This window comes from Oncorhynchus gorbuscha, linkage group LG15 (assembly GCF_021184085.1).
Source record: "Oncorhynchus gorbuscha isolate QuinsamMale2020 ecotype Even-year linkage group LG15, OgorEven_v1.0, whole genome shotgun sequence".
NCBI lineage: Eukaryota > Metazoa > Chordata > Actinopteri > Salmoniformes > Salmonidae > Oncorhynchus > Oncorhynchus gorbuscha.
The window spans coordinates 85,189,055-85,216,077 of record NC_060187.1 but is presented as its reverse complement, the minus strand read 5'-3'; the positions used below and the strand labels follow the sequence as shown (position 1 = coordinate 85,216,077).

General features: G+C 42.4%; 2 protein-coding genes across 2 annotated transcripts in view; both read right to left on the bottom strand.

Moving 5' to 3' along the window:
- LOC123998326 (sodium bicarbonate cotransporter 3-like) overlaps positions 1-2,618 on the bottom strand; it is a 79,359-nt gene extending 76,741 nt beyond the window's left edge. The window contains exon 1 of the mRNA XM_046303445.1: positions 2,468-2,618. Coding sequence (XP_046159401.1) covers positions 2,468-2,614 — 147 coding nt within the window. The 5' untranslated portion in view covers positions 2,615-2,618. The remainder of the gene's footprint in view (positions 1-2,467) is intronic.
- Positions 2,619-11,654: 9,036 nt separating this feature from the next.
- The window catches only part of LOC123998325 (collagen alpha-1(VI) chain-like), a 64,115-nt gene continuing 48,746 nt past the window's right edge, over positions 11,655-27,023 (bottom strand). The window contains exons 25-35 of the mRNA XM_046303444.1: positions 25,352-25,414; positions 25,151-25,216; positions 24,934-24,969; positions 22,756-22,792; positions 14,920-14,928; positions 14,250-14,383; positions 14,058-14,164; positions 13,773-13,959; positions 13,412-13,583; positions 12,933-12,962; positions 11,655-12,684 (exon numbers count right to left, since the gene is read on the bottom strand). Coding sequence (XP_046159400.1) covers positions 12,077-12,684; positions 12,933-12,962; positions 13,412-13,583; positions 13,773-13,959; positions 14,058-14,164; positions 14,250-14,383; positions 14,920-14,928; positions 22,756-22,792; positions 24,934-24,969; positions 25,151-25,216; positions 25,352-25,414 — 1,449 coding nt within the window. The 3' untranslated portion in view covers positions 11,655-12,076. The remainder of the gene's footprint in view (positions 12,685-12,932; positions 12,963-13,411; positions 13,584-13,772; positions 13,960-14,057; positions 14,165-14,249; positions 14,384-14,919; positions 14,929-22,755; positions 22,793-24,933; positions 24,970-25,150; positions 25,217-25,351; positions 25,415-27,023) is intronic.

The following is a 27,023-nucleotide window of genomic DNA, read 5'->3' as shown; positions in this document are numbered from 1 at the left end:
CCACAAAACATAATCAGAAAGCATCACCATGAAGGCAGAACACAGTGGATTTCTATACTTATTCACCAACTACCTGTACTCTACAGCGTTGTTTTACTATCTATGTCTGCAATGTTTTTTATTTAACCTTCATTTAACTAGGAAAGTCAGTTAAGAACAAATTCTTATTTACAATGACAGCCTAGGAACAGTGGGTTAACTGCCTTGTTCAGGGGCAGAATGACAGATTTTTATTGGGAATTCAATCTAGCAACCCTTCGGTTACTAGCCCAACGCTCTAACCACTAGGCTACCTGCCACCCATACAACAGCCTACTGTACCAATAGCATCCTATATTCAGACCAGGTGAATATATACTCTAAGAAAGGTGCTGCATCATTCACATGTCAAAGTGTTGGAAATGGGATTATAATTTTCCACCACACGCACTCAGCTAGCCTAGCGTTTAGAGGGTTGGTCCCACAACCGAAAAGCTTGCGAGTTCGAATACCCGAGCCAACAAGATGAAAAATCTGTCGGACGTGCCCTTGAGCAAGGCACTTAACCTACATTTGCTCCAGGGGTGCCATACTACTATGGCTGAACCTGATAACACAATTCACTGTAATTGCACCTTGTATGTGAAAATAAAATGTATTTTTTACTCAAGTGTTTACTATTTGTAAGTCTATAACAAGTCTGGTCCTGTTCTGCATCAGACCCTATAATTGCAAAACTACCATTCCAGTGTTTTACTTGCTATATTGTATTTACTTTGCCACCATGGCCTTTTTTGCCTTTACCTCCCTTCTCACCTCATTTGCTCACATTGTATATAGACTTGTTTATACTGTATTATTGACTGTATGTTTGTTTTACTCCATGTGTAACTCTGTGTCGTTGTATCTGTCGAACCGCTTTGCTTTATCTTGGCCAGGTCGCAATTGTAAATGAGAACTTGTTCTCAACTTGCCTACCTGGTTAAATAAAGGTGAAATAATCTAGGCCTAGGCTTACTTAGTACAAGTGGGGTTATGTTACCAGGTGGGCTATAGCCCCAAAAAAAGAACCCATATGTGGCTGTACTTAGAAAAATGGTAATTGCATCTTTCTGTGGGAACTAACTCTGCCATTGGTTTGTTCAACAAAGCCTATAAGGGACTTTAATGGCGTTTTTGGAGGGTTTGTGAATAAACGCCAAAGGGTCTGTTGCAAACACAGGTTAAGGAGATGTTATATGTGTTGTTCTATGAGAGGCTTTATGAATGTCAACATCAGTTTGTGATACAGCCAAGCAATAAACATACACAGGCTGAGCGAGAGGGAGAGGACTTAAAGGAATACTAGTCCCCTGTTAGAAAACTGTAAATCTAGATAGTATTTGGTAGGTTAACTTCATGACCACACACAGACAGACAGACTCATGACAGAGTTTGGGAAATATTGAGCCTTGATATTGAGGGGACAGAATAATAATAATAATAATATATGCCATTTAGCAGACGCTTTTATCCAAAGCGACTTACAGTCATGTGTGCATACATTCTACGTATGGGTGGTCCCGGGGATCGAACCCACTACACTGGCGTTACAAGCGCCATGCTCTACCAACTGAGCTACAGAAGGACCACAGAAGAAGGGCACAGACAATGATCCATTTGAGGATCGCATATGTGGTCCAGTCAGCTCAACAAAGTTCTGGCCCGGATATGGACTACCATCTCTCCCAACTGCACAATCGTCAGGGTCTTATTCGTTAGGGCACACTAGCAAAACGTTTTTTGCAACAGAAAACGATGAATGAATATGACACTGCTGAACTCGAATGTCAGGAGGAGAACTGGGAAATACCCCCGTGTGACACAATGGTAAACTGCTATTCAAGAGAACTCAGTATCTTCAATAAAATAAGGGATCAGGGATCCAATAGTGATGAAACTGTGGATTTAATCATTGAAATGTACCATAAGAAGTTTTAGCTACAGTAAACGTCCTGTAGCTAGGGTAGAGAGGGGGAGACATGAAACATTGGGAGTCCACGAGGTGATACCCTCTGACCACCCCGGGCGGGCGCACATGTCCTCTTAACAATAAAAGGTTTTCCTCTCAGTTTCAACACCCTCTGAATCATCGCTAGAGAGACCGGGGACATATAGGCTACTTCCTGGCACACACATGGTACCCAACAACAGTTACAAAGGAAAACGTATGTGCAGACCTTTCTCACGTTTATACCACGTATTAAGTAACAGCAATGCAGTTGTTTCCCATTGTAAGTTAGCTAACTACATGTTTATTGTCACTTCCATCTCGATATGCCTTGGTAGCAAAGCATAAATTAACCCCCACCCCCATTTCGTACCCATTCCTTTCTCTTGAGAAATGCGCCCTCAAATGAACCGCTAGCCACCAAGCTAACAAGTAATTTCCAGAAACTTTAAAAAAAGGTGAACAAAACAAAAAACGTGACCACGACTTGTTACTTACGGATGTCAAGAGGGGTCGCATCTGTTCACTGGCCTCTTCTTCCATTTGTCCAAATTTCTGTCCCCTATCCTCTGGGAGAATTTGAATATCGAATACCGAAATAACCTTTTTTGACGTGTCACCGACACTAACTCGACTGACTGGCATTTTCACTAACCTAACGTAGCGATTTTTACATACAGAGCATAACCCGCCCTATTTTGATTGACAGTTTATGTTCTCCTTCCATATCCAAGCAGCCGGTTTCCTTTGACCAATGATAAGAGTAAAAAAGACAAATGGGCGTGTACGACACGCCTATTCCGGAGGGGCTGGTGAAAGAGCAAGGATGCTGTGTTGATTGTCTGGCCATTACTTTGCGCCAAAGGTATGATGCTGTATCTGTGAACTTTCAACAGATTAATGGAATTCTGCCAGCAAATAACCACAAATGGTCTTCTTGTTTGGTCAAAAGCATTGTTTTACCAAAGCCATGCCAAGGCTTTTGATTTAGCTATATAGCCTATCTCTGGTTTTACTGTCAATCCTTTTGGCCCATGAGTTTATCTGAAGGTAAGCAAAATAGTGAACTCATATTGGTTTTCTTATATACATGACAAGTAATGTCACTTTCACCATATCTACATGTACATACTACCTCAATCAGCCTGACTAACCGGTGTCTGTATGTAGCCTCGCTACCTTTATAGCCTCGCTACTGTATATAGCCTGTATTTTTACTGTTGTTTTATATCTTTACCTACCTATTGTTCACCTAATACCTTTTTTGCACTTTTGGTTATAGCCTGTAAGTAAGCATTTCACTGTAAGGTCCACCTGTTGTATTCGGTGCACGTGACAAATAAACTTGAATTTGATTTGATTTTCCAAGATTGACGTTGAATTTATTTTAAGTATGCATCCTAAAGCCACTCTAACAAGGTGCGTATGGTGGGAATCTGTCATCAGTAACTACATGTATGTGGTGCCTGTAAGGAGTTTATTAGAGATTAACTGATTCATATTCATGTAGAGTTTGCCCCCTGATGTTTGTGTTGGCAGCATAATTCTGACAGATTACCTCAATATTTCAAAATCATTATTGTTCCCAAGGTTTAAGTTTGAACTCTTTTTTAATTTAAAAAAAACTCTTATGAAATATCTGCTCATAGTGGCTTACAAATAAACAATCAATTGCTGTGTCACCTCAGAGTAAACACAGCTGTTCTAAGAAAGTTAAAAGGTAAGTGTATAAAATAGGCCTACATATCAAAGTCATCTGAGCATTTTTAGTCCCATGAAAATATATGCATGTTTACTTTTGATCATCATCACCATCATCATCATCGCCATCCTCATTGTCGTAGTCCTCATCATCACCATCATCATCATCGCCATCATCATTGTCGTAGTCCTCATCATCATCACCATCCCCATCATCATCCTCATCATCATCCTCATCATCGTCGTCATTGTTGTCATCATCCTCATCATCATCTTCCTCTCGTGGACATTGTAAACAGAGTAGTTTAGATATTGTGATATAGGGTTCCATTCCATTGCACCAGATAAGGAAAAAGAACATCATTACATTAACCCCTGACATGGAACTTCAGACGTGTCAGATGTAGATGTCCGCTGCCGCATGCATTCCCAATGATCAATCAGGATGGCAAAACAAGTGTGTGTGTGTGTGTGTGATTAATAAGACTGCTGGAGGGCAACCCTCTAGGGACCAAAGGTGCAGAGTCTAAACATTGTAATCCCCTTCATTTGGTCTCAGGTTATTTCTATAGCCTGTTACTGGAAGTGATGCTGTGGCATTAGAAACGCTCACTAGGGGTTGGAGGTGACTTAATACCTGCTAGCTCTCTGAACATCAAAGGTGACCTTAGTTGGATCAAAATGTATATTTCAGCCACCTGTTGACCCTAGTTATTAAAACAATTATTTAACATTTTAGGAAAAATGTAATTTCTGAACATGTAAAAGAAAAGATATTGGGTCTTCAGAATCTCAAAAAGTTCTACCTCTGCACCATCGAGAGCATCCTGACTAGTTGCATCACAGCCTGGTATGGCAACGGCTTGGCCTCTGACTGCAAGGCACTACAGAGGGTAGTGCGTATGGCAAGTACATAACTGAGGCCAAGCTTCATTCTTTCCAGGACCTTTATACCAGGTGGTGTCAGGAGGAAGGGCCTAAGAATTGCCAAATTACACTGCTGCTACTCTCTATTTATTATCACTTTTCCTCTACCTACATGTACATATTACCTCAATTACCTCGACTAACCTGTGGCCCCGCACATTGACTCTACCAGTACCCCCTGTATATCGCCTCGTTACTGTTATTTTATTGCTGCTCTTTAATTATTTTATATCTTTCTATTTAATTTTGTTTGACTATTTAGTAAATACTTACTTAAGACTTATTTTTTGTTAGAACTGCATTTTTGGTTAAGGGCTTATAAGTAAGCATTTCACTGTTGTATTCGGTGTGTGTGACAAATATCATTTGATTTGATTTGATGATTTTGGTTGAGCCAAATCAATGTTTTAGCGTCTATTCTATGGCTCCCCCTCCTGTCTGAATAGATTCAGTAATAATTTGAAACAAAACTTGAAACATTTAAAAACGTATTTTTACCCAAATAGCATTTAAGCCTTTATTAGATTAGTTTCTGTATATTATTTCTAAACAAGCGAGTATATTATACTGCTGTACATGTTTATAACATTGCATTAAACATTTGACAACAATAATAATACAGTCATTAAGCTCACACTTGATCCAATACAACTTACTGTTAAACAGGATATGCAATGGCTCCTTCTGAGCTGGAGGCAACAATGTCATGACTCTACAGACTTTCAATTATATTTCAAAAACCTAATCACATTAAAAGTTTATACTGATACAAGTGTTGTACCATGTGACTAAATTAAATAGTATGTCTGATTTTGCACATCATACTTCAGAACAATAAATATGTAGAAAGCTAAAAAGTGTTGCAAAAATATTGCCTTGCATTCCACCCAGAACCATCTCACCCACATGGCTACTGGTCGCCATAGAGACTCCTGCCAAAGGTATAGGCCTGCAGTCACCATTCTTCAATCTCTCAGGTGAGGGAGGTCTGAGTACCTGCATGTCTTAGCCTTGACAAGTGAGCATCTTCCTGCTGACTCCTCTATCACTGATTCTTCCTACTGAATTACTGGAGCGCCACCTTGTGGATCATCAAGCCCATTGATGTTTACCATCAGATTATATTTGCAAAACTTCAGGAGAAAAGTTTCAGGCCACTCTTTCTGCGCCTCTGGGTGTCACCCAATGAAAAGAGCTTCCTTAGGTGGACAAATACAAAATGTTTCACACCGGCCAGCTTGGAGGAAGATATGGCAATGAACTCTGGAGGATTGGGCCTGTGAAGAGAGAGTTTAAAGGTTTGATGCCATTTTAATGGCGGACAAAAAAAATGGTGATATTAAAGATACACTGTAAATGAGTTCTATTACATTCAACAATTCAAAATATGCCCCATTAACTCCAAACATCTGTATATTACTAGGTAATAGAGTAAGATGTTTACCTTGGAGCTCTAGGCCGATTCTTGGCCTCTCCGACAGGCCTTTGGGTGATGAGTCTTCCCCTAGCTCGCAGTGGCAGGGTTCTAGCCTGTGAACTATGCCTCCTGGTGTAACTGGGAGCCATGACGTTCCTGGATAGAGCTGCCATGGACTCCCTGTAGACAAGGCCATGTCTGGAAGATATGCTGCAGTGGTGACACGTGGCCAACTGCGAGAGAGGTAAAATAAGGGCAGAGGTCAATGTAAAAGACACTGCCATAGGGGTTAGCTATTCAACGTTACAGACATGCTGAGACAATTCCCAAAGAGATTCAAAGAAGGACGTTGAGGAAAGTAAGTGAGTAAGGATGATAAACAAATCATTAAAACCAGGCCACTCTTCTCCCTGTAATAATGAAAGTCATGTAGACCTGGTTAAAAGTAAACCAAGACCCTAGAGGCCTCTCTCCATAAAGAACACAAGGCTAAATTCAGATGTGATAACACACATGTTGGCCCTAGCACACTGTCAATTACTTCCCTCCACCAATAGGATATCAGGACAGCTCTCTAGAGTCTGGAGAGCATCAAGCGCATCATAGCCTCACTTCTAAACCAGAACACGCTTATTTATTTTACAAGTTAATAATTTGTCAGACTCTGTTATCCAGGGTGACGTACAGATAGTACATTCATCTTAAGATAGCTAGGTGGGACAACATAGTAAGTACATTGAATCTATTGTATGTCGCACACTGGATTAAAGGCTATCATCACATTATGTTATCCACAAATCTTCTTATGACATTTCTATGGAGAACAGTGTTTCACTCTTTCTCTGCTTAGTTTATAAAAATAGGAGCGACAATAACTTATGTTTTTATAATAACTATATGTTTTGGTTCTATGCATAGTATTTGTGTCACACATACATTAAGCAAGGATAAGCATGATACATTCAGAAACTGTTACAGTAGCCTACAGCAATATGTTGCCTCTGTGGAAAGAGAAAGACATCGCTAAATTATAAGACTAGCCCTAAATGATTCCCCTCTTCTATCAGACATTCCTTAAATTTACCATGGAAACGATAAAACAAAGTATACATTCTTTACCGAGCACAAATCAACAATCTGCTACCACACTCCCAAATGATCAACTCACAAACAATATTGTATCAAAGCATTGAGAGTCAACAAAGTTGTGTAAATGCCTGGAAGAGAGGAACTCACCGAGACAAAGGCTGCCATGCTGTGCTGTTTCTGTTTCCTCTTCACAAGAGTCACAATGTGTGACAGTCCCTCTAACACAAAACGCTCTGTCATCCTACATGTGGGTGGAGCCAGGGGGCGATGAAATAAATGACATCTCAGCCCACTGCTTCTTAAGGATGTCACCAGTACATGATTCCTGCCTACAGCCATAATCTATACTCTAGACTGTGGATTAGGGTCTGAAACAACCCCCACACCAAACCAATAGGGTTGTGAACAGGCTGTCCTATTTGAACCTGAATAATCTTGGAAAGTGAACCAAGCTGTCAGTGTTACATCAACAACAATTGATTTGATGTTCTGTTCCGTGTTTCCGGGTTAGATAACGGGATATATCCTTTTGTGGGATTAGACAACACTACAATTTAATGTCAGATAAGGATATTACAGGATTGATTTTCTGTCCTAAAATGTAATCTTGCCAAATATGTTTCTGATGTGTCTTGGCTGCCTATTTATAGGTTTGTGATCCAAGAATACCACTATGCAGATGGGTATCATGATAGAATACCACTATGCAGATGGGTGTCATGATAGAATACCACTATGCAGATGGGTATCATGATAGAATACCACTATGCAGATGGGTATCATGATAGAATACCACTATGCAGATGGGTGTCATGATAGAATACCACTATGCAGATGGGTGTCATGATAGAATACCACTATGCAGATGGGTATCATGATAGAATACCACTATGCAGATGGGTATCATGATAGAATACCACTATGCAGATGGGTATCATGATAGAATACCACTATGCAGATGGGTATCATGATAGAATACCACTATGCAGATGGGTGTCATGATAGAATACCACTATGCAGATGGGTGGCATGATAGAATACCACTATGCAGATGGGTTTCATGATAGAATACCACTATGCAGATGGGTATCATGATAGAATACCACTATGCAGATGGGTATCATGATAGAATACCACTATGCAGATGGGTGTCATGATAGAATACCACTATGCAGATGGGTATCATGATAGAATACCACTATGCAGATGGGTATCATGATAGAATACCACTATGCAGATGGGTATCATGATAGAATACCACTATGCAGATGGGTGGCATGATAGAATACCACTATGCAGATGGGTATCATGATAGAATACCACTCTGCAGATGGGTGGCATGATAGAATACCACTATGCAGATGGGTGTCATGATAGAATACCACTATGCAGATGGGTATCATGATAGAATACCACTATGCAGATGGGTATCATGATAGAATACCACTCTGCAGATGGGTATCATGATAGAATACCACTCTGCAGATGGGTATCATGATAGAATACCACTATGCAGATGGGTATCATGATAGAATACCACTATGCAGATGGGTATCATGATAGAATACCACTCTGCAGATGGGTATCATGATAGAATACCACTATCATGATAGAATACCACTCTGCAGATGGGTATCATGATAGAATACCACTATGCAGATGGGTATCATGATAGAATACCACTATGCAGATGGGTATCATGATAGAATACCACTCTGCAGATGGGTATCATGATAGAATACCACTATGCAGATGGGTACATGATAGTCTTTCATGGTTAAGGGTTGAGGAGAAATGGACTACTTCTCTTCTAATCTTCTTAAGAAACATTTATGTTTGTATAATATTTTTTCATATACTTCAAACAGACTTACAAACCCCACCATACATGCCTTTATGGTGTATCTTCACAGTATCCAAACGAAAAACAAATGTAATGCATCGCTCATTTATGTATCAAATCAAATTGTATGGTCACATACACATACTTAGCAGATGTTATTGCGGGTGTAGCAAAAGGCTTGTATAGAGCCATGTCATGGTGGAATGCTCTGCCACCAGAGGTTACTCAGGCAAAAAGCAAGTTCAGCTTTTAAAACAGATACAGAAAACATCTTGCATCAAAGTGCCTCTCCTCTTTCTAAAGAGATATTGTAATTTAACTATACTGTATATAAGAATGAATATGGATATATAAATAGTGTGTAGATAGTATTTTTGTTGTCTCTCAGTATCTTTCCTATATAAAACTCTTATTTTATTTGTAAACAAATATTTTTAATTTAAAGGAATATGTTGTTCCTGTCTATTTCTGTTGTGTACTTTGTAATGTATTTGTACACTTTTATGTGGACACCAGGAAAAATAGCTGCTACATGTGCAGTAGCTAGCTAATGGGGATCCTAATAAATTAAACTAAAGCATTTTAATAATTCTTCAGTATCTTGATGTCAATCTACTCATGATGATTAATGATGTTGATTGTTTTTAAATTGCTTGTTTTTGTTGTTGTTGCTTTGCATCGCTTTGAGATGTATTTATATCATGAATAGCACTATAACAGTTAAATACATTTTATATTATTATTACTAATCTCCAGAACCATGAATGAATTGAAGTTCATCATTATACACAAAGAGATCATTATGACATCATTGCTTTTGGAATTTGGAATTCCAATCCATTCTAGAACATTTGTAAAACCACTTGACCCATTTTCTTAGCTAGGTTCTATTCCATGGTTCCATGATCCATTTATTGTAAAAAATGAAGTCCTCACAAGTTTTCTTAAGAGAACCTTTTGTCACTGAAAGGCTAAGGAAGAGAACGGGTAAGCGCTCTGAAGTATTTCTGGCAAACGTAGCACTATCATGACATATTTATTTACATCCCATTTGATTTACAGTAAATATGAATCAGGATTGCCATAGTGTGACAGCAGGACCCTATTCTTTCCCTAACACCAGGTACCCAGTGGAGTCCTTCTCATGCTCAGGCATTAAGAGCAGCAGAACCCCCTACTATACTTGGCTCCAAAACACCTCACACTCTCTGCCCTCCCCTGAAGCCAGCAGACATCTCCTACAGACACACGGCGAGGAAGGGAGGCAGTAGGTCAGTGGAGCCCAAGGAGCCGTCGTACACAGACCACCTGGACTTCTGCTTCCTCAGAGCCTCCTCTGCCCTGGAGAAGTTCAATGGGGAACTGCTGTATAAGTGTGCCAGCTGCTTGTGGTACTACCCCAGTCTGTCCTCTCTGCAGACACACATCACCCTGGGCTTTATGGAGGGCTTCAGCTGCAGGGTCTACTACAGGAAGCTGAAGGAGCTGCGCTGCATGAACGACATGAAGAGGATACAGGTGATCTCTCTGGAGACCACAGCCAAGAGAGTCAATCGCTTCTCAGCAGGAAATAGGGTGGCAGAGGAGCTGAGGAACAAGAGCAGTGAGGAGACAGAGAAGAAGAGCAGTGAGGAGCTGAGGAACAAGAGCAGTGAGGAGACAGAGAAGAAGAGCAGTGAGATTCAGAAGTGGCTTTCTGAGATAGAGGAACCCACTGATCATTACAGTCACTGAGATCATTATCCCTTTTTTCATTACAGATTCATTTTCACAGTAACAAAACATAGCTATATAAAATAAAACGCTTTCATGATCCCTGCTTCTTATTATTCTCAGAGTACAGTTGGAGCCAGATATACTAAATACATGCTATTTCACAAGGGAATTAATGAGTACACTGATTGGCATCTGGGATCTCAAACAGCTGAATTTCTAACTCTGTCCATGGTGCTGAAGTTGGGTACATCCTGAGGTCAGTAGCCCAACACCCTCAGATAAGTACAGAGTACAAGGGGAAGCCTAGTGTCTTTTTGGACCGATCTGTAAAAGGTCCTTCTACAACAACTATGTTACGCCCTGACCTGAGATATTTCTGTTTTCTTTATATTTTGGTTAGGTCAGGGTGTGAGTAGGGTGGGAACGCTAGTTTTTGTATGTCTAGAGTTTTTGTAGGTCTAGGTGATTTGTATGTCTATGGTGGCCTGATATGGTTCCCAATCAGCGGCAGCTGTTTATCATTGTCTCTGATTGAGGATCATATTTAGGTAGCCATTTCCCTTTGGTGTTTGTAGGATCTTGTCTACAATTAGGTGCCTGTGTGCACACTAATAGCGGTTCGTTTGGTTATTTGTTGTTTTGTTTCGGTGAGTTTCAGTTGATTACATATATGTGGAACTCTATTCACGCTGCGCCTTGATCCGATCCTTATAACGAACGTGGCAAACTATCACTAAGTAGAACAGAATAGCAGTATTTTCCAAGTGTGTGTTAGAGCTCCTCTACTCAGCCCTCTTTTCTCAACACTCCAACACTGCCCTCTAGTGCATTTTATTGGCATGTCTGGGTAATTCTTTAACTAAATGGCCCTGCATATATTTGAAAATAATAAATTGTATTGTATTCAGAATTAGCGAGTTCGTCCAATATTTTATTTGTCAAGACCTCCAGAAAATTTGAGCAAAAGAAAACTGTTCATCTTATCACCAAACTTACAGCGTAACGTTTATTAATCTACCCAAGTGCTTCTTATGACAAACATATTCATTTTATTTCACATGAAAAGCAGGAGGCCCTCAAACGCATAAGGAAAACACAAAAGTAGAAAATGTGCACCGTATCTATCTAATTTCTTAATGGCCTAATACATGGCACAACAGGACAATTCATAGACAGTTCAGTAGTAGGGAGGTCTTTAAGAGCGTTAGAGAGCTCCAGAGAGCTTTACAGAGCTTTGGAGAGCTTCAGAAAGCTTTATAGGGCTTCAGAGAGCTTTCCAGAGCTTCAGAGAGCTTTACAGGGCTTCAGAGAGCTTTACAGAGCTTCAGAGAGCTTTACAGAGCTTCAGAAACCTTTACAGAGCTTCAGAGAGCTTTACAGAGCTTCAGAAAGCTTTACAGAGCTTCAGAGAGCTTTAGAGAGCTTTAGAGAGCTTTCTAGCCAGGCTCTGCATGACCACCCGTCTGGCCAGGTCACTGTACAGTGCCACTCGGTGGACACGACTATCCACGACGCGGTAATCAAACCCGTTCGCCTGTCCCGTCACCAGCTGGCACACGCCCGCCTCGTCAAAGCCCTCGCCCACAGTGATGGCCAGCAGCTGTGTGTTCTCTGCCAGAGAGGCGGCGGCGGCTCTGGGGATAGCAGCCCGGGCAGAGGCCACAGACCTGCCGTCCGTGAACACCACCACTTTCCTGGGGACAGCAGAGCGGCCCTCCCTCTGGAGGGTGGAGGTCAGGAAGGCCAGGGCAGCCGGTAAGTCGGTGGCCCCGTCCATGTAGAGCGTAGCTGCTAGCCCCGTTAGCACATCATCAACCCTGGCAGTGAAGGGCACCTCCACTCTCTGCTGCTGCCCATCGCTGTACTGCATGACGGACAGGCGGAGCAGCCCTCCCCGGTCCTGTGACAGCAGCCTGGTGGCCATGTTCTCAACAAACTCTCTGGCTCTGTAGAAGTTGGCCTGGCCCACACTGGAGGAGCCGTCCAACATGAAGACTATGTCTGTAGCTTCCTGGAAGTTGGCTGGAGGAAGAGTAGACAATTTTAGAACACCAGTTGGGGTTCAGATACATTTACATACATTCCACTAAATCTTTAAATTGCAGTACTAGGCTGAATGTTAAAACAATAACGTATTGTAATGCATAGGAAACTGTGACCATAAAAAAAATAACGTATTGTAATGCATAGGAAACTGTGACCATAAAAACAATAACGTATTGTAATGCATAGGAAACTGACCATAAAAAAAGGGAGAGGAATAGTCTTACCTGGACAGGTGTAATCAGGACATTTCTTATCTGTAAACACAATCCAGACCTTAGTTGAGAGCATAGCATGTAGCTAGCTCCTGATATTGTAAATTGGCGCTAGCCTGTACATGGACTACCTTAGCAGATGTAGCTAGCTCCAGATATTGTAAATTGGGGCTGGCCTGTACATAGACTACCTTGGCAGATGTAGCTAGCTCCAGATATTGTAAATTGGCGCTAGCCTGTACATGGACTACCTTAGCAGATGTAGCTAGCTCCTGATATTGTAAATTGGGGCTGGCCTGTACATAGACTACCTTGGCAGATGTAGCTAGCTCCAGATATTGTAAATTGGCGCTAGCCTGTACATGGACTACCTTAGCAGATGTAGCTAGCTCCAGATATTGTAAATTAGGGCTAGCCTGTACATAGACTACCTTGACAGATGTAGCTAGCTCCAGATATTGTAAATTAGGGCTAGCCTGTACATAGACTACCTTGGCAGATATAGCCAGTAACGTTGTTGAAGAAGGAGTCCTCCAGCAGTTGCACGTGGTCTGTAATCTTCAGGTAGAGTCCAGGTGAGGCTGTGCCCAGACAGGTGATCTCCTCCAGCATGGTGGCGTAGGACACCCGTCTGAAGATGTCACCTATGCCTATGCCAACCACCTAAGGAGCCAAGATGGAGGACATACTGAGGCTTTGCCACAAAAGGGCAGACTTGGAGGAGAGATGGTTCTCTTTATGTCTAATGAAATGAACCCTTGGTCCTGACATCATCTCTTCACCCCCAACCTATACATGTCCTTCAGCCCACTCTCCCCCATCCCATTGCCCAGTCCCATTGACATCCCTCACCCTTATATTGGGCACAGAGCAGAGGGAGGACAGCGGTTTGGCGTCCCGGCGGGTGTCTGACCGTCCATCTGTCAAGACTATGGCCACCTTCCGGTCCAGCTGGGAGCTGCCGAATGCCTGCCGGGCAAAATCCAGCGCCTCTCCCGTGTACGTACCACCGGCAATCCAGCGCATGTTTCTCACCGAGCTGCAAGTATGGGACATCAAACACAACAGTTAGTCAGTAAGTCAACTGATATCAGGTAACTGCTGTACTTTGGACTTTTTACTCTTATCTGGTCGGACCTTTTGAGCTGTGCTACTGTGGTGATCTTGGGGTCCTCCATAGATACCAGCTCCTGGGTGCCGTCATGGCTGTACTGAACTACACCCACTCGTGATCCTAGCTCCTTCTGCAAACAGAAACACACACAGAGAAACAACATTTAGTTAAGGCCCCTCTCTCACCCAGGGAAGTCAGGACAAATGTTCACCCACCTTGTCTTTGCTGAACTTGGTAATCTTGTTGATGATCCGAATTATAAACTCTTTTTCCAGGGTGAAGTTCTGCAGCCCAACACTCTCTGAACTGTCCAGTACAAAGAGTAGCTTCACCGGATCACACTCACACTCTGTGAATGCCAGTTACATTATCATTATAATAATATCATGATATATTCTGAGCATCATACACCATATGAATAGTACAGATGAAGGATCTTCATTTGATCACTCTTTTGTTGCTGAAAAATGTCCTGCACAGCAGGAAATGCAAACTTGTAGTGTGTTCAAGGTTTAAAAATGCTTCTAAAGTTTGTAATTTACACTTTAGAATGTCAGACTTGATTTGCCCTAATGAAAAATGTATTAACTCCTACAAAAAAATCCCAGTTAACTATAATCTACATAATAATTCACATTCCCTGTTGGTGCAGGATTATTCCCTTGCTGTAGCAAACTGTCTCAAATTAAGATCGTACATCTGTATATCTATGTGACTATTTACAATACATGCAGTGGGTGTAATTTGGTGCCTCTCAGAGTCTCTCACTGGCATACAGAGTGAAATTGAATCTTGAAAATTGAAACTGAAGGTCATGCAAGGATGTAAAATAATGCCATGTGTAACTGTTAAGCCATAAAACTTTGTATGGGTCTAGGAACTTACCACAGCATGCTACAAGAGAAAAACAAAGACATTACATCAAGATCCACCCTGATTGATATCTTAATCACAGCCCCATCATTTACAGTTTTCGTTTTTTTACAATCGCTAACATCCTTTTGTTCAATCTGTAGTCACATTTTCAAAACTCTAAACACGATTAGCACAACCAATATACCAATAACACAATTCATGTTGTTTTCACAGAATATTCAGTTAATTAACATGTTTCTAAAATGCTTACACTTTCTTTACATACAAGCTTACCCAATACCATAATGAGGGATCGTTCTTGTCTTATTTATAAATGCTTGCACACAGTATGCCAGAAATGAACGTCATTTATGTAGACGAGGCAGGGTTTAACCTGGGAAAAACACGTCTGTGGGGAAGAATGGTTATCGGGAAAATGGCCACCGTTGATGTCCCGGGTCAGAGAGGAGCAAATATCACAATGTGTCCTACAATCTCTCTGGTTCGGTCCTGCAGAAATGCCAGATTGGTCCCTACAACAACAGCCTTCTTCTGTTTTGAGATGACCTCCACAAACAACTGGTGCCAGATGCAGAAAGGGAACAGGAGGGAGGAAACACTGAGCAATTATTTCTGCCTGGAGGTGGAAAGTGTATGATCAACGGCCACATGACCGTGATCTTGCAGAGTTACTCCACCTCAAGAATTGCATTTGGTGAACGGCTCGGAACACACATACTCATTCAAGCAAATGAGAAATAAGTGCACTCAGGCTATCCGGAAGGCCAATGTTAGTTACTTTAAGGAGCAGTTCTCTCTCGGTGGGTCTAGCCCCAAGAAGTTTTGGAGAACGGTTAAAGACCTGGAGAATAAACCCTCCTCCTCACAACATGTTCCTTAAAGTTTATGATGTGGTTGTTACTGACAAGAAGCACATGGCTGAGCTCTTTAATCACCACTTCGTTAGGTCGGGATTCCTATTTGACTCAGCCATGCCTCCTTGCCCGTCCAAAATTTCCTCATCTCCCACCCTTTCTAATGCGACTATCCCCGATGCTTCTCCCTCTTTTTCCTCTCCCCGGCAACAAAGTTTCTCCATGCAGGCAGTCACTGACCCCAAGGTGCTAAAGAAGCTCCTGAAACTTGACCTCAAAAAAACACCTAGGTCAGATGGTTTAGACCCTTTCTTATTTAAGGTTGCTACCCATATCATCGCCAAGCCTATCTCCAACCTTTTTAACCTTTCTGGGTAGGATCCCCTTGCTTGGAAGGCAGCCACGGTTTGTTCTTTATTTAAAGGGGGGAATCAAGCTGATCCTAACTGTTATAGGCCTATTTCTATTTTGCCCTGTTTATCAAAAGTGTTGGAAAAACTTGTCAATAATCAACTGACTGACTTTCTTGATGTCTATAGTGTTCTCTCTGGTATGCAATCTGGTTTCTGCTCAGGTTATGGATGCATCACTGTAACATTAAAGGTCCTCAATGATGCCATCATTGCCCTTGATTCTAAGCAATGTTGTACTGCTATTTTTATTGACTTGGCCAAAGCTTTGATATTGTAGACCATTCCATTCTTGGGAGTATTGGTGTCTCTGAGGGGTGTTTGGCCTGGTTTGCTAACTAATCTCTCTTAGAGAGTGCAGTGTATAATGTCAGAAAATCTGCTGTCTCAGCCACTGTCTGTCACCAAGGAAGTACCCCAGGGCTCAATCCTAGGCCCCACGCTCTTCTCAATTTACATCAACAACATAGCTCAGGCAGTAGGAAGCTCTCTCATCCATTTACAGTGCCTTGCGAAAGTATTCAGCCCCCTTGAACTTTGCGACCTTTTGCCACATTTCAGGCTTCAAACATAAAGATATAAAACTGTATTTTTTTGTGAAGAATCAACAACAAGTGGGACACAATCATGAAGTGGAACGACATTTATTGGATATTTCAAACTTTTTTAACAAATCAAAAACTGAAAAATGGGGCTTGCAAAATTATTCAGCCCCCTTAAGTTAATATTTTGTAGCGCCACCTTTTGCTGCGATTACAACTGTAAGTCGCTTGGGGTATGTCTCTATCAGTTTTGCACATCGAGAGACTGAAATTTTTTCCCATTCCTCCTTGCAAAACAGCTCGAGCTCAGTGAGGTTGGATGGAGAGCATTTGTGAACAGCAGTTTTCAGTTCTTTCCACAGATTCTCGATTGGATTCAGGTCTGGACCTTGACTTGGCCATTCTAACACCTGGATATTTTTATTTTTGAACCATTCCATTGTAGATTTTGCTTTATGTTTTGGATCATTGTCTTGTTGGAAGACAAATCTCCGTCCCAGTCTCAGGTCTTTTGCAGACTCCATCAGGTTCTTCCAGAATGGTCCTGTATTTGTCTCCATCCATTTTCCCATCAATTTTAACCATATTCCCTGTCCCTGCTGAAGAAAAGCAGGCCCAAACCATGACAGTGGGGATGGTGTGTTCAGGGTGATGCGCTGTGTTGCTTTTACGCCAAACATAACGTTTTGCATTGTTGCCAAAAAGTTCAATTTTGGTTTCATCTGACCAGAGCACCTTCTTCCACATGTTTGGTGTGTCTCCCAGGTGGCTTGTGGCAAACTTTAAATGACACTTTTTATGGATATCTTTAAGAAATGGCTTTCTTCTTGCCACTCTTCCATAAAGGCCAGATTTGTGCAATATACGACTGATTGTTGTCCTATGGACAGAGTCTCCCACCTCAGCTGTAGATCTCTGCAGTTCATCCAGAGTGATCATGGGCTTCTTGGCTGCATCTCTGATCAGTCTTCTCCTTGTATGAGCTGAAAGTTTAGAGGGACGGCCAGGTCTTGGTAGATTTGCAGTGGTCTGATACTCCTTCCATTTCAATATTATCGCTTGCACAGTGCTCCTTGGGATGTTTAAAGCTTGGGAAATCTTTTTGTATCCAAATCCGGCTTTAAACTTCTTCACAACAGTATCTCGGACCTGCCTGGTGTGTTCCTTGTTCTTCATGATGCTCTCTGCGCTTTTAACGGACCTCTGAGACTATCACAGTGCAGGTGCATTTATACGGAGACATGATTACACACAGGTGGATTGTATTTATCATCATTAGTCATTTAGGTCAACATTGGATCATTCAGATATCCTCACTGAACTTCTGGAGAGAGTTTGCTGCACTGAAAGTAAAGGGGCTGAATAATTTTGCACGCCCAATTTTTCAGTTTTTGATTTGTTAAAAAAGTTTGAAATATCCAATAAATGTCTTTCCACTTCATGATTGTGTCCCACTTGTTGTTGATTCTTCACAAAAAAATACAGTTTTATATCTTTATGTTTGAAGCCTGAAATGTTGCAAAAGGTCGCAAAGTTCAAGGGGGCCGAATACTTTCGCAAGGCACTGTATATGCAGATGATACAGTCGTATACTCAGCTGGCCCCTCCCCGGATTTTGTGTTAAATGCTCTACAACAAAGCTTTCTTAGTGTCCAACAAGATTTCTCCAACATTAACCTGGTTCTGAACACCTCCAAACAAAGGTAATGTGGTTTGGTAAGAAGAATAACAGTCTCCCCACAGGTGTGATTTCTACCTCTGAGGGTTTAGAGCTTAAGGTCGTCACCTCATACAAGTACTTGGGAGTATGGCTAGACAGTACATTGTCCTTCTCTCAGCACATATCAAAGCTGCAGACTAAAGTTCAAACTAGACTTGGTTTCCTCTATCGTAATCACTCATCTTTCACCCAACTTAACCCTGACTCAGATGACCATCCTACCCATGCTAGATTACGGAGACATAATTTATAGATTGGCAGGTAAGGGTGCTCTCGAGTGGCTAGATGTGCTTTACCATTCGGCCATCAGATTTGCCACCAATGCTCCTTATAGGACACATCACTGCACTCTATACTCCTCTGTAAACTGGTCATCTCTGTATACCCGTCGCAAGACCCACTGGTTGATGCTTGTTCATAAAACCCTCTTAGGCCTCACTCCCCCCTATCTGAGATATATACTGCAACCCTCATCCTCCACGTACAACCCCCGTTCTGCCAGTCACATTCTGTTAAAGGTCCCCAAAGCACACACATCCCTGGGTCCCTCGTCTTTTCAGTTCGCTGCAGCTAGCGACTGGAACGAGCTGCAACAAACACTCAAACGGGACAGTTTTATCTCAATCTCTTCATTCAAAGACTCAATCATGAACAATCTTACTGACAGTTTGTGGCTGTTTTGCGTGATGTATTGTTGTCTCTACCTCCTTGCCCTTTGTGCTGTTGTCTGTGCCCAATAACATTTGTACCATGTTTTGTGCTGTTACCATGTTGTGTTGTCATGTTTTGTTGTTACCATGCTGTGTTGTCATGTGTTGTTGTTACCATGCTGTGTTGTCATGTGTTGCTGCCTTGCTATGTTGTTGTCTTAGGGCTCTCTTTATGTAGTGTTGTGTTGTCTCGTCGTGATGTGTTTTTTTTCCTATATTTATATTTTCTTTTTTTAATCCCAACCCCCGTCAACCGCAGGAGGCCTTTTGCCTTTTGGTAGGCCGTCATTGTAAATAAGAATTTGTTCTTAACGGACTTGCCTAGTTAAATAAAGTTTAAATAAAAATATTAAAAATTGAAATGACCAAATGTCCCTCCTGGATGCAATGGATGCTGGCTGCAGAGACATCTCAGCTGAAGACTGCCAGGGGTGGATAAGGCAGGCCAAGCGTTTCTATCCAAGGTGCAGAGACATCTCAGCTGAAGACTGTCAGGGGTGGATGAGACATGACAAGTGTTTCTATCCAAGGTGCAGAGACGTCTCAGCTGAAGACTGCCAGGGGTGGATAAGGCAGGCCAAGCGTTTCTATCCAAGGTGCAGAGACGTCTCAGCTGAAGACTGTCAGGGGTGGATGAGACATGACAAGTGTTACTATCCAAGGTGCAGAGACGTCTCAGCTGAAGACTGTCAGGGGTGGATGAGGCATGACAAGCGTTTCTATCCAAGGTGCAGCGACGTCTCAGCTGAAGACTGACAGGGGTGGACGAGGCAGGCCAAGCGTTACTATCCAAGGTGCAGAGACGTCTCAGCTGAAGACTGTCAGGGGTGGATGAGGCAGGCCAAGCGTTACTATCCAAGGTGCAGAGACATCTCAGCTGAAGACTGTCAGGGGTGGATGAGGCAGGCCAAGCGTTACTATCCAAGGTGCAGAGACATCTCAGCTGAAGACTGTCAGGGGTGGATGAGGCAGGCCAAGCGTTACTATACAAGGTGCAGAGACATCTCAGCTGAAGACTGTCAGGGGTGGATGAGGCAGGCCAAGCGTTACTATACAAGGTGCAGAGACATTTCAGCTGAAGATTGACAGGGGTGGATGAGGCAGGCCAAGCGTTACTATATAAGGTGCAGAGACATCTCAGCTGAAGACTGTCAGGGGTGGATGAGGCAGGCCAAGCGTTACTATACAAGGTGCAGAGACATCTCAGCTGAAGACTGTCAGGGGTGGATGAGGCAGGCCAAGCGTTACTATATAAGGTGCAGAGACGTCTCAGCTGAAGACTGTCAGGGGTGGATGAGGCAGGCCAAGCGTTTCTATACAAGGTGCATAGCGAGAGACGACATAAGATGTGATGTGGACGAGAACATGTGGCCAAATGCTGAAGATGGTATAGATTAGAACAGAATGGGGCATTTTACTGTTTTTCCCTTCTGTGCCTTTTTTACTGTAATTGTGTTTTATTTTTACACATTTGGATCCAAAGGTCATGTGTGTTGGAGGTGTTGTTGAACCAAAGGTCATGTATGTTGGATGTGTTGTTGAACCAAAGGTCATGTATGTTGGATGTGTTGTTGAACCAAAGGTCATGTATGTTGGATGTGTTGTTGAACCAAAGGCCATGTATGTTGGATGTGTTGTTGAACCAAAGGTCATGTATGTTGGATGTGTTGTTGAACCAAAGGCCATGTATGTTGGAGGTGTTGTTGAACCAAAGGCCATGTATGTTGGAGGTGTTGTTGATCACTGGCAGTAATTTCATGTTGCTAATAAAGCTTTTACTGCAGCAATTAGGTCACTTCATTTTTTTCTACTTTACATTCTATGAAGTAAAGATAACTCATTCACTTTTAGATAGTATGTTGCCAAAAAAACACACAATCGACACTCAACCTGTCACGCCTTGGTCTTGTCACGCCTTGGTTAATATGTTTTGCGTTTTCGTTATATATTTTGGTCAGGCCAGGGTGTGACATGGGTTTATGTGTTGGGTTCATATTGGGGTTTTATTAGCATTGGGATTGTGTATGATTAGGGGTGTGTCTAGTTAGGCTTGGCTGCCTGAGGCGGTTCTCAATTGGAGTCAGGTGATTCTCGTTGTCTCGGATTGGGAACCGTATTTAGGTAGCCTGAGTTCGCTTTGTATTTCGTGGGTGTTTGTTCCTGTCTCTGTGTTGTAGTCACCAGATAGGCTGTAATTAGTTTCATGTTCTGTTGTTTTTGTATTTAGTATTCAGTTATTTCATGTACCGCGTTTCCTTCATTAAAGTCATGAGTAACCTACACACTGCATTTCGGTCCGACTCTCTTTCTTCAACAGACGTGTTGTGTTTTCGTTATTTATTTGGTCAGGCCAGGGTGTGACATGGGTTTATTTTGTGGTGTGTTTTTGTATTGGGGTTTTAGTAGGTATCGGGATTGTGGCTGAGTAGGGTTGTCTAGGAAAGTCTATGGTTGCCTGAGGTGGTTCTTAATCAGAGGCAGGTGATTTTCGTTGTCTTTGATTGGGAACCATATTTAGGCAGCCATATTCTTTGAGTGTTTCGTGGGTGATTGTTCCTGTCTTTGTGTTAGTTGTCACCAGATAGGCTGTATAGGTTTTCACGTTCCGTTGTTTTTGTATTGTCGTGTTTATTCGTCAATAAACATGTATCGTATTAACCACGCTGCATTTTGGTCCGACTCTCCTTCGACGGAAGAAAACCGTAACACAACCAAAAAATGTAGAGTGGTTTACAGTAAGAGGAAACTGAATTATAAAAACAATAGATTTCATATTGTCTAATGTATGCAGGTAGAACTGAAACATGAAAAGTAATGCAGTTTTTGAAATGCCATTAACTGTTAGTATTTTGAAAGTCATTGTGCTATGATTGACTATACGTTCCTCTTGGATAGAAAACATGTTTTGACAGAATGATTAGATACTGTATTGAGTCGGGTTTGCCGTGCTTTGATAGAGTATGTACAGGAGTTTTTTTTGCATTTTGAAATGTAGAGTTGGTATTTAATGTTTGTTTGTATTTTGGTTTGAGCAGAAAATGTACTATTTGGCTAATTGTGTGATGTAGGTGTGTTGCTGTCTTAAGAGTTAATCATTTTAAGTATAAGTAAATGCTTGTTAGCAATTGTAAAAAAACTTTAACACTTGCATTCCAAACATACACAATAAGCACTGAACTACAGAGTTCTTATAGCTACATTACATCCACCGCCACAATCCGTGTGTCCCTGAGTCTGTGTGTGTGCCTGCATATGTGTGCGTAAGTAAGTGTTTGAGAGTGTGTGTTTAAGTGATTGCGTGTGTGTTCGTTTGCATCTCTTTCACAAAGTTTGTCCCAAACTCAACCCAGGATAAATGATGCTTCAAATGAACTGTTTAGCTAGGAAGATAAACTGTGTACTAGTCAGCTTTAATGGAGACATGTTTAGATGACTGGTGCAGGATTCATTTCTAACAGTAGAGGTTGGGACTGTGTTCAGGCTCACTGATACATCTTCTAAATCTATGTTGAGTAAACTTGTTTCACTAAAGGAACATGTTCGGCACAGCACAATGTTCATCTGGAAAATAACCAGTATGACTGAATTTTGAGCACTCGATATACTTACAGCAGAGTTTCTGAATGACCTCCAGGATCTCACATTCCTGAGACAGGAAGATAAATGCATTACAGGGAGATTTAGGAGAATCTTGTGACTGTCCATTTCCATATACAGTATTTGATACACTGCCGATTTTGCAGGTTTTCCTACTACGTTTAGACCATATAGAGGTCTGTAATTTTTATCATAGGTACACTTCAACTGTGAGAGACGGAATCTAAAACAAAAATCCAGAAAATCACATTGTATGATTTTTAAGTAATGAATTTGCATTTTATTGCATGGCATAAGTATTTGATACATCAGAAAAGCAGAACTTAATATTTGGTACAAAAACCTTTGTTTGCCATTACAGAGATCATACGTTTCCTGTAGTTCTTGACCAGGTTTGCACACACCGCAGCAGGGATTTTGGCCCACTCCTCCATACAGACCTTCTCCAGATCCTTCAGGTTTCGGGGCTGTCGCTGGGCAATACAGTCTTTAAGCTCCCTCCAAAGATTTTCTATTGGGTTCAGGTCTGGAGACTGGCTAGTTCACTCCAGGACCTTGAGATGTTTCTTACGGAGCCACTCCTTAGTTGCCATGGCTGTGTGTTTCGGTTCATTGTCATGCTGGAAGACCCATCTTCAATGCTCTTACTGAGGGAAGGAGGTTGTTGGCCAAGATCTCGCGATACATGGCCCCATCCACCCCCCCCCCTCAATACGGTGCAGTTGTCCTGTCCCCTTTGCAGAAAAGCATCCCCAAAGAATGATATTTCCACCTCCATGCTTCACGGTTGGGACGGTGTTCTTGGAGTTGTACTCATCCTTCTTCCTCCAAACACGGAGTGGAGTTTAGACCAAAAAGCTCTATTTTTGTCTCATCAGACCACATGACCTTCTCCCATTCCTCCTCTGGATCCTCCAGATGGTTATTGGCAAACTTCAGATGGGCCTGGACATCCGCTGGCTTGAGCAGGGGGACCTTGCGTGCGCTGCAGGATTTTAATCCATGACGGCGCAGTGTGTTCCCAATGGTTTTCTTTGAGACTGTGGTCCCAGCTCTCTTCAGATCATTGACCAGGTCCTGCTGTGTAGTTCTGGGCTGATCCCTCACCTTCCTCATGATCATTGATGCCCCACGAGGTGAGATCTTGCATGGAGCCCCAGACCGAGGGTGATTGATCGTCATCTTGAACTTCTTCCATTTTCTAATAATTGTGCCAACAGTTGTTGCCTTCTCACCAAGCTGCTTGCCTATTGTCCTGTATCCCATCCCAGTCTTGTGCAGATCTACAATTTTATCCCTGATGTCCTTACACAGCTCTCTGGTCTTGGCCATTGTGGAGAGGTTGGAGTCTGCTTGATTGAGTGTGTGGACAGGTGTCTTTTATACAGGTAACGAGTTCAAACAGGTGCAGTTAATACAGGTAATGAGTGGAGAACAGGAGGGCTTCTTAAAGAAAAACTAACAGGTCTGTGAGAGCCGGAATTCTTACTGGTTAGTAGGTGATCAAATAGTTATGTCATGCAATAAAATGCAAATTAATTACTTAAAAATCATACAATGTGATTTTCTGGATTCTTGTTTTAGATTCCGTCTCGCACAGTTGTAGTGTACCTATGATACAAATTACAGATCTCTACATGCTTTGTAAGTAGGAAAACCTGCAAAATCGGCAGCGTATCAAATACTTGTTCTCCCCACTGTGTGTGTGTGTACGTACGTACGTGCGTGTGTGTGTGTGTGTGTGTGTGTGTGTGTGTGTGTGTGTGTGTGTGTGTGTGTGTGTGTGTGTGTGTGTGTGTGTGTGTGTGTGTGTGTGTGTGTGTGTGTGTGTGTGTGTGTGTGTGTGTGTGTGTGTGTGTGTGTCTGTGACTGTTATTTACGGGAGTGAAATATACACAGTTGTCATTCAGTGTAAGCATTGTTGACTGCTGACCTGTTTGACACAAATCCCGATGACAAAGTTTAATACACACCCACTGTGACTAAGGAACAGAGGTCACATTTTTACCTCTGACCAACCTCCTCAAACCAGCCCACCCTACACTCGCCCATCCCTACGAGCTCCAAGTCCCAAACTTCCTCAACTCTTATTCCTGCACTCCCCCATTACACACACAGTGATGAAAAGTGTGTTGGACTTTAGCTCCTTCCCATCACCCACAATTGCTCCATTATTTAAGAGTTACTCACGTCTGCCCCCGGATGGCCCACTGGGCCTGGGGATCCCTGTAGGGAAGGACATGAAGCCATGAGTCAGATAGCAGATTTTTGTTGGTACTTAGTAGGTACTACTTAATATTTTCATACAGCAGAGGTCATAATAAAAGTTGAAAAATATGTTACCTATGTATTCAGAGCTGTGATTCTGTAATATTTACTGTGAACTCAATATTGTTGTGGAACTTACATTCTCTCCTGTGAGACCAGGGTATCCTTTTGGCCCCTGGAGTCCTCCACGACCTGGCTGGTTGTTCTGTGGAATCAATAAGGAAGGAGTATGAATGAGCAAACAGGTATTAGCTATGCTAGGCTAGGCAATTTATACCATACAGAGATGGCAGAGGTGGCAGTGGACAGTGCTGAACTCTTTAATCTAAGGTCAACTTACATCATCACCGCGATCACCTGGCAGGCCGACATCACCCTTCAGCCCTGTGAATCCCCTGATGCCCTATGAGAGAGAGAGAGAGAGAGAGAGAGAGAGAGAGAGAGAGAGAGAGACAAAGACAGAGATGGTTAGTGGCTTGTGCTTCTAGTTCCGACCATGCAGTAATATCTAATAAGTAATCCAACAATTTCACAATAATTATCTTATACACAAGTGTAAGGGAATGAATAAGAATATGTCATATAAATATATGGATGGGCGATGGCCAAACGGCATAGGCAAGATGCAGTAGATGGAATAGAGTACAGTATATACATTTGAGATGAGTAATGTAGGGTATGTTAACATTATATAAAGTGGCATTGTTTAAAGGGACTAGTGATACATTTATTACATCCAATTTTTAATTATTAAAGTGGCTATAGATTTGAGTCAGTATGTTGGCAGCAGCCACGCTGTTGCGCCTTCACCACGCTGTCTGTGTGGGTGGACCAATTCAGTTTGTCTGTGATGTGTACGCCGAGGAACTTAAAACTTTCCACCTTCTCCACTACTGTCCCGTCAATGTGGATAGGGGAGTGTTCCCTCAAGTCCACAATCATCTCCTTTGTTTTGTGGACGTTGAGTGTGAGGTTATTTTCCTGACACCACAATCAGAGGGCCCTCACCTCCTCCCTGTAGGCCGTCTCATCGTTGTTGGTAATCAAGCCTACCACTGTCGTCTGCAAACTTGATGATTGAGTCAGAGGTGTGTATGACCACGCAGTCATGGGTGAACAGGGAGTACAGGAGAAGGCTGAAAACGCACCGTTGTGGTTACCAAGTGTTGAGGATCAGCGGGGTGAAGATGTTGTTTCCTACCCAAAACCCCTAGGGGAGGCCCGTCAGAAATTCCAGGACCCAGTTTCACAGGGCGGGGTCGAGACCCAGGGTGAACAGCATTCTTACATAGGTATTCCTCTTGTCCAGATGGGTTAGGGCAGTGTGCAGTGTGATTGCATCGTCTGTGGATCTATTGGGGTGGTAAGCAAATTGAAGTAGGTCTAGGGTGTCAGGTAGGGTGGAGGTGATATGATTCTTGACTAGTCTCTCAAAGCACTTCATGATGACGGAAGTGAGTGCTACGGGGCGATAGTAATTTAGCTCAGTTACCTTAGCTTTCTTGGGAACAGGACTAATGGTGGCCCTCTTGAAGCATGTGGGAACAGCAGACTGGGATAAGGATTGATTGAATATGTCCGTAAACACACCAGCCAGCTGGTCTGCGCATGCTCTGAGGACACGGCTAGGGATGCCATCTGGGCCAGCAGCCTTGCAGGGATTAACACGTTTAAATGCCTTACTCACATTGGCTGCGGTGAAGGAGAGCATGCAGGTTTTGGTAGCGGCCCGTGTCAGTGGCACTGTATTGTCCTCAAAGCTAGCAAAGAAGTTGTTTAGTTTGTCTCGGAGCAAGACGTCGGTGTCCGCGACGGGGCTGGTTTTCTTTTTGCCATCCATGATTGTCTGTAGACCCTGCCACATATGTCTCATGTCTAAGCCATTGAATTGCGATTCCACTTTGTCTCCATACTGGCGCTTAGCTTGTTTGATTGCCTTGCGGAGGGAATAGCTACACTGTCTGTATTTGGTCATGATTCCGGTCACCTTGCCATGATTAAAAGCAGTGGTT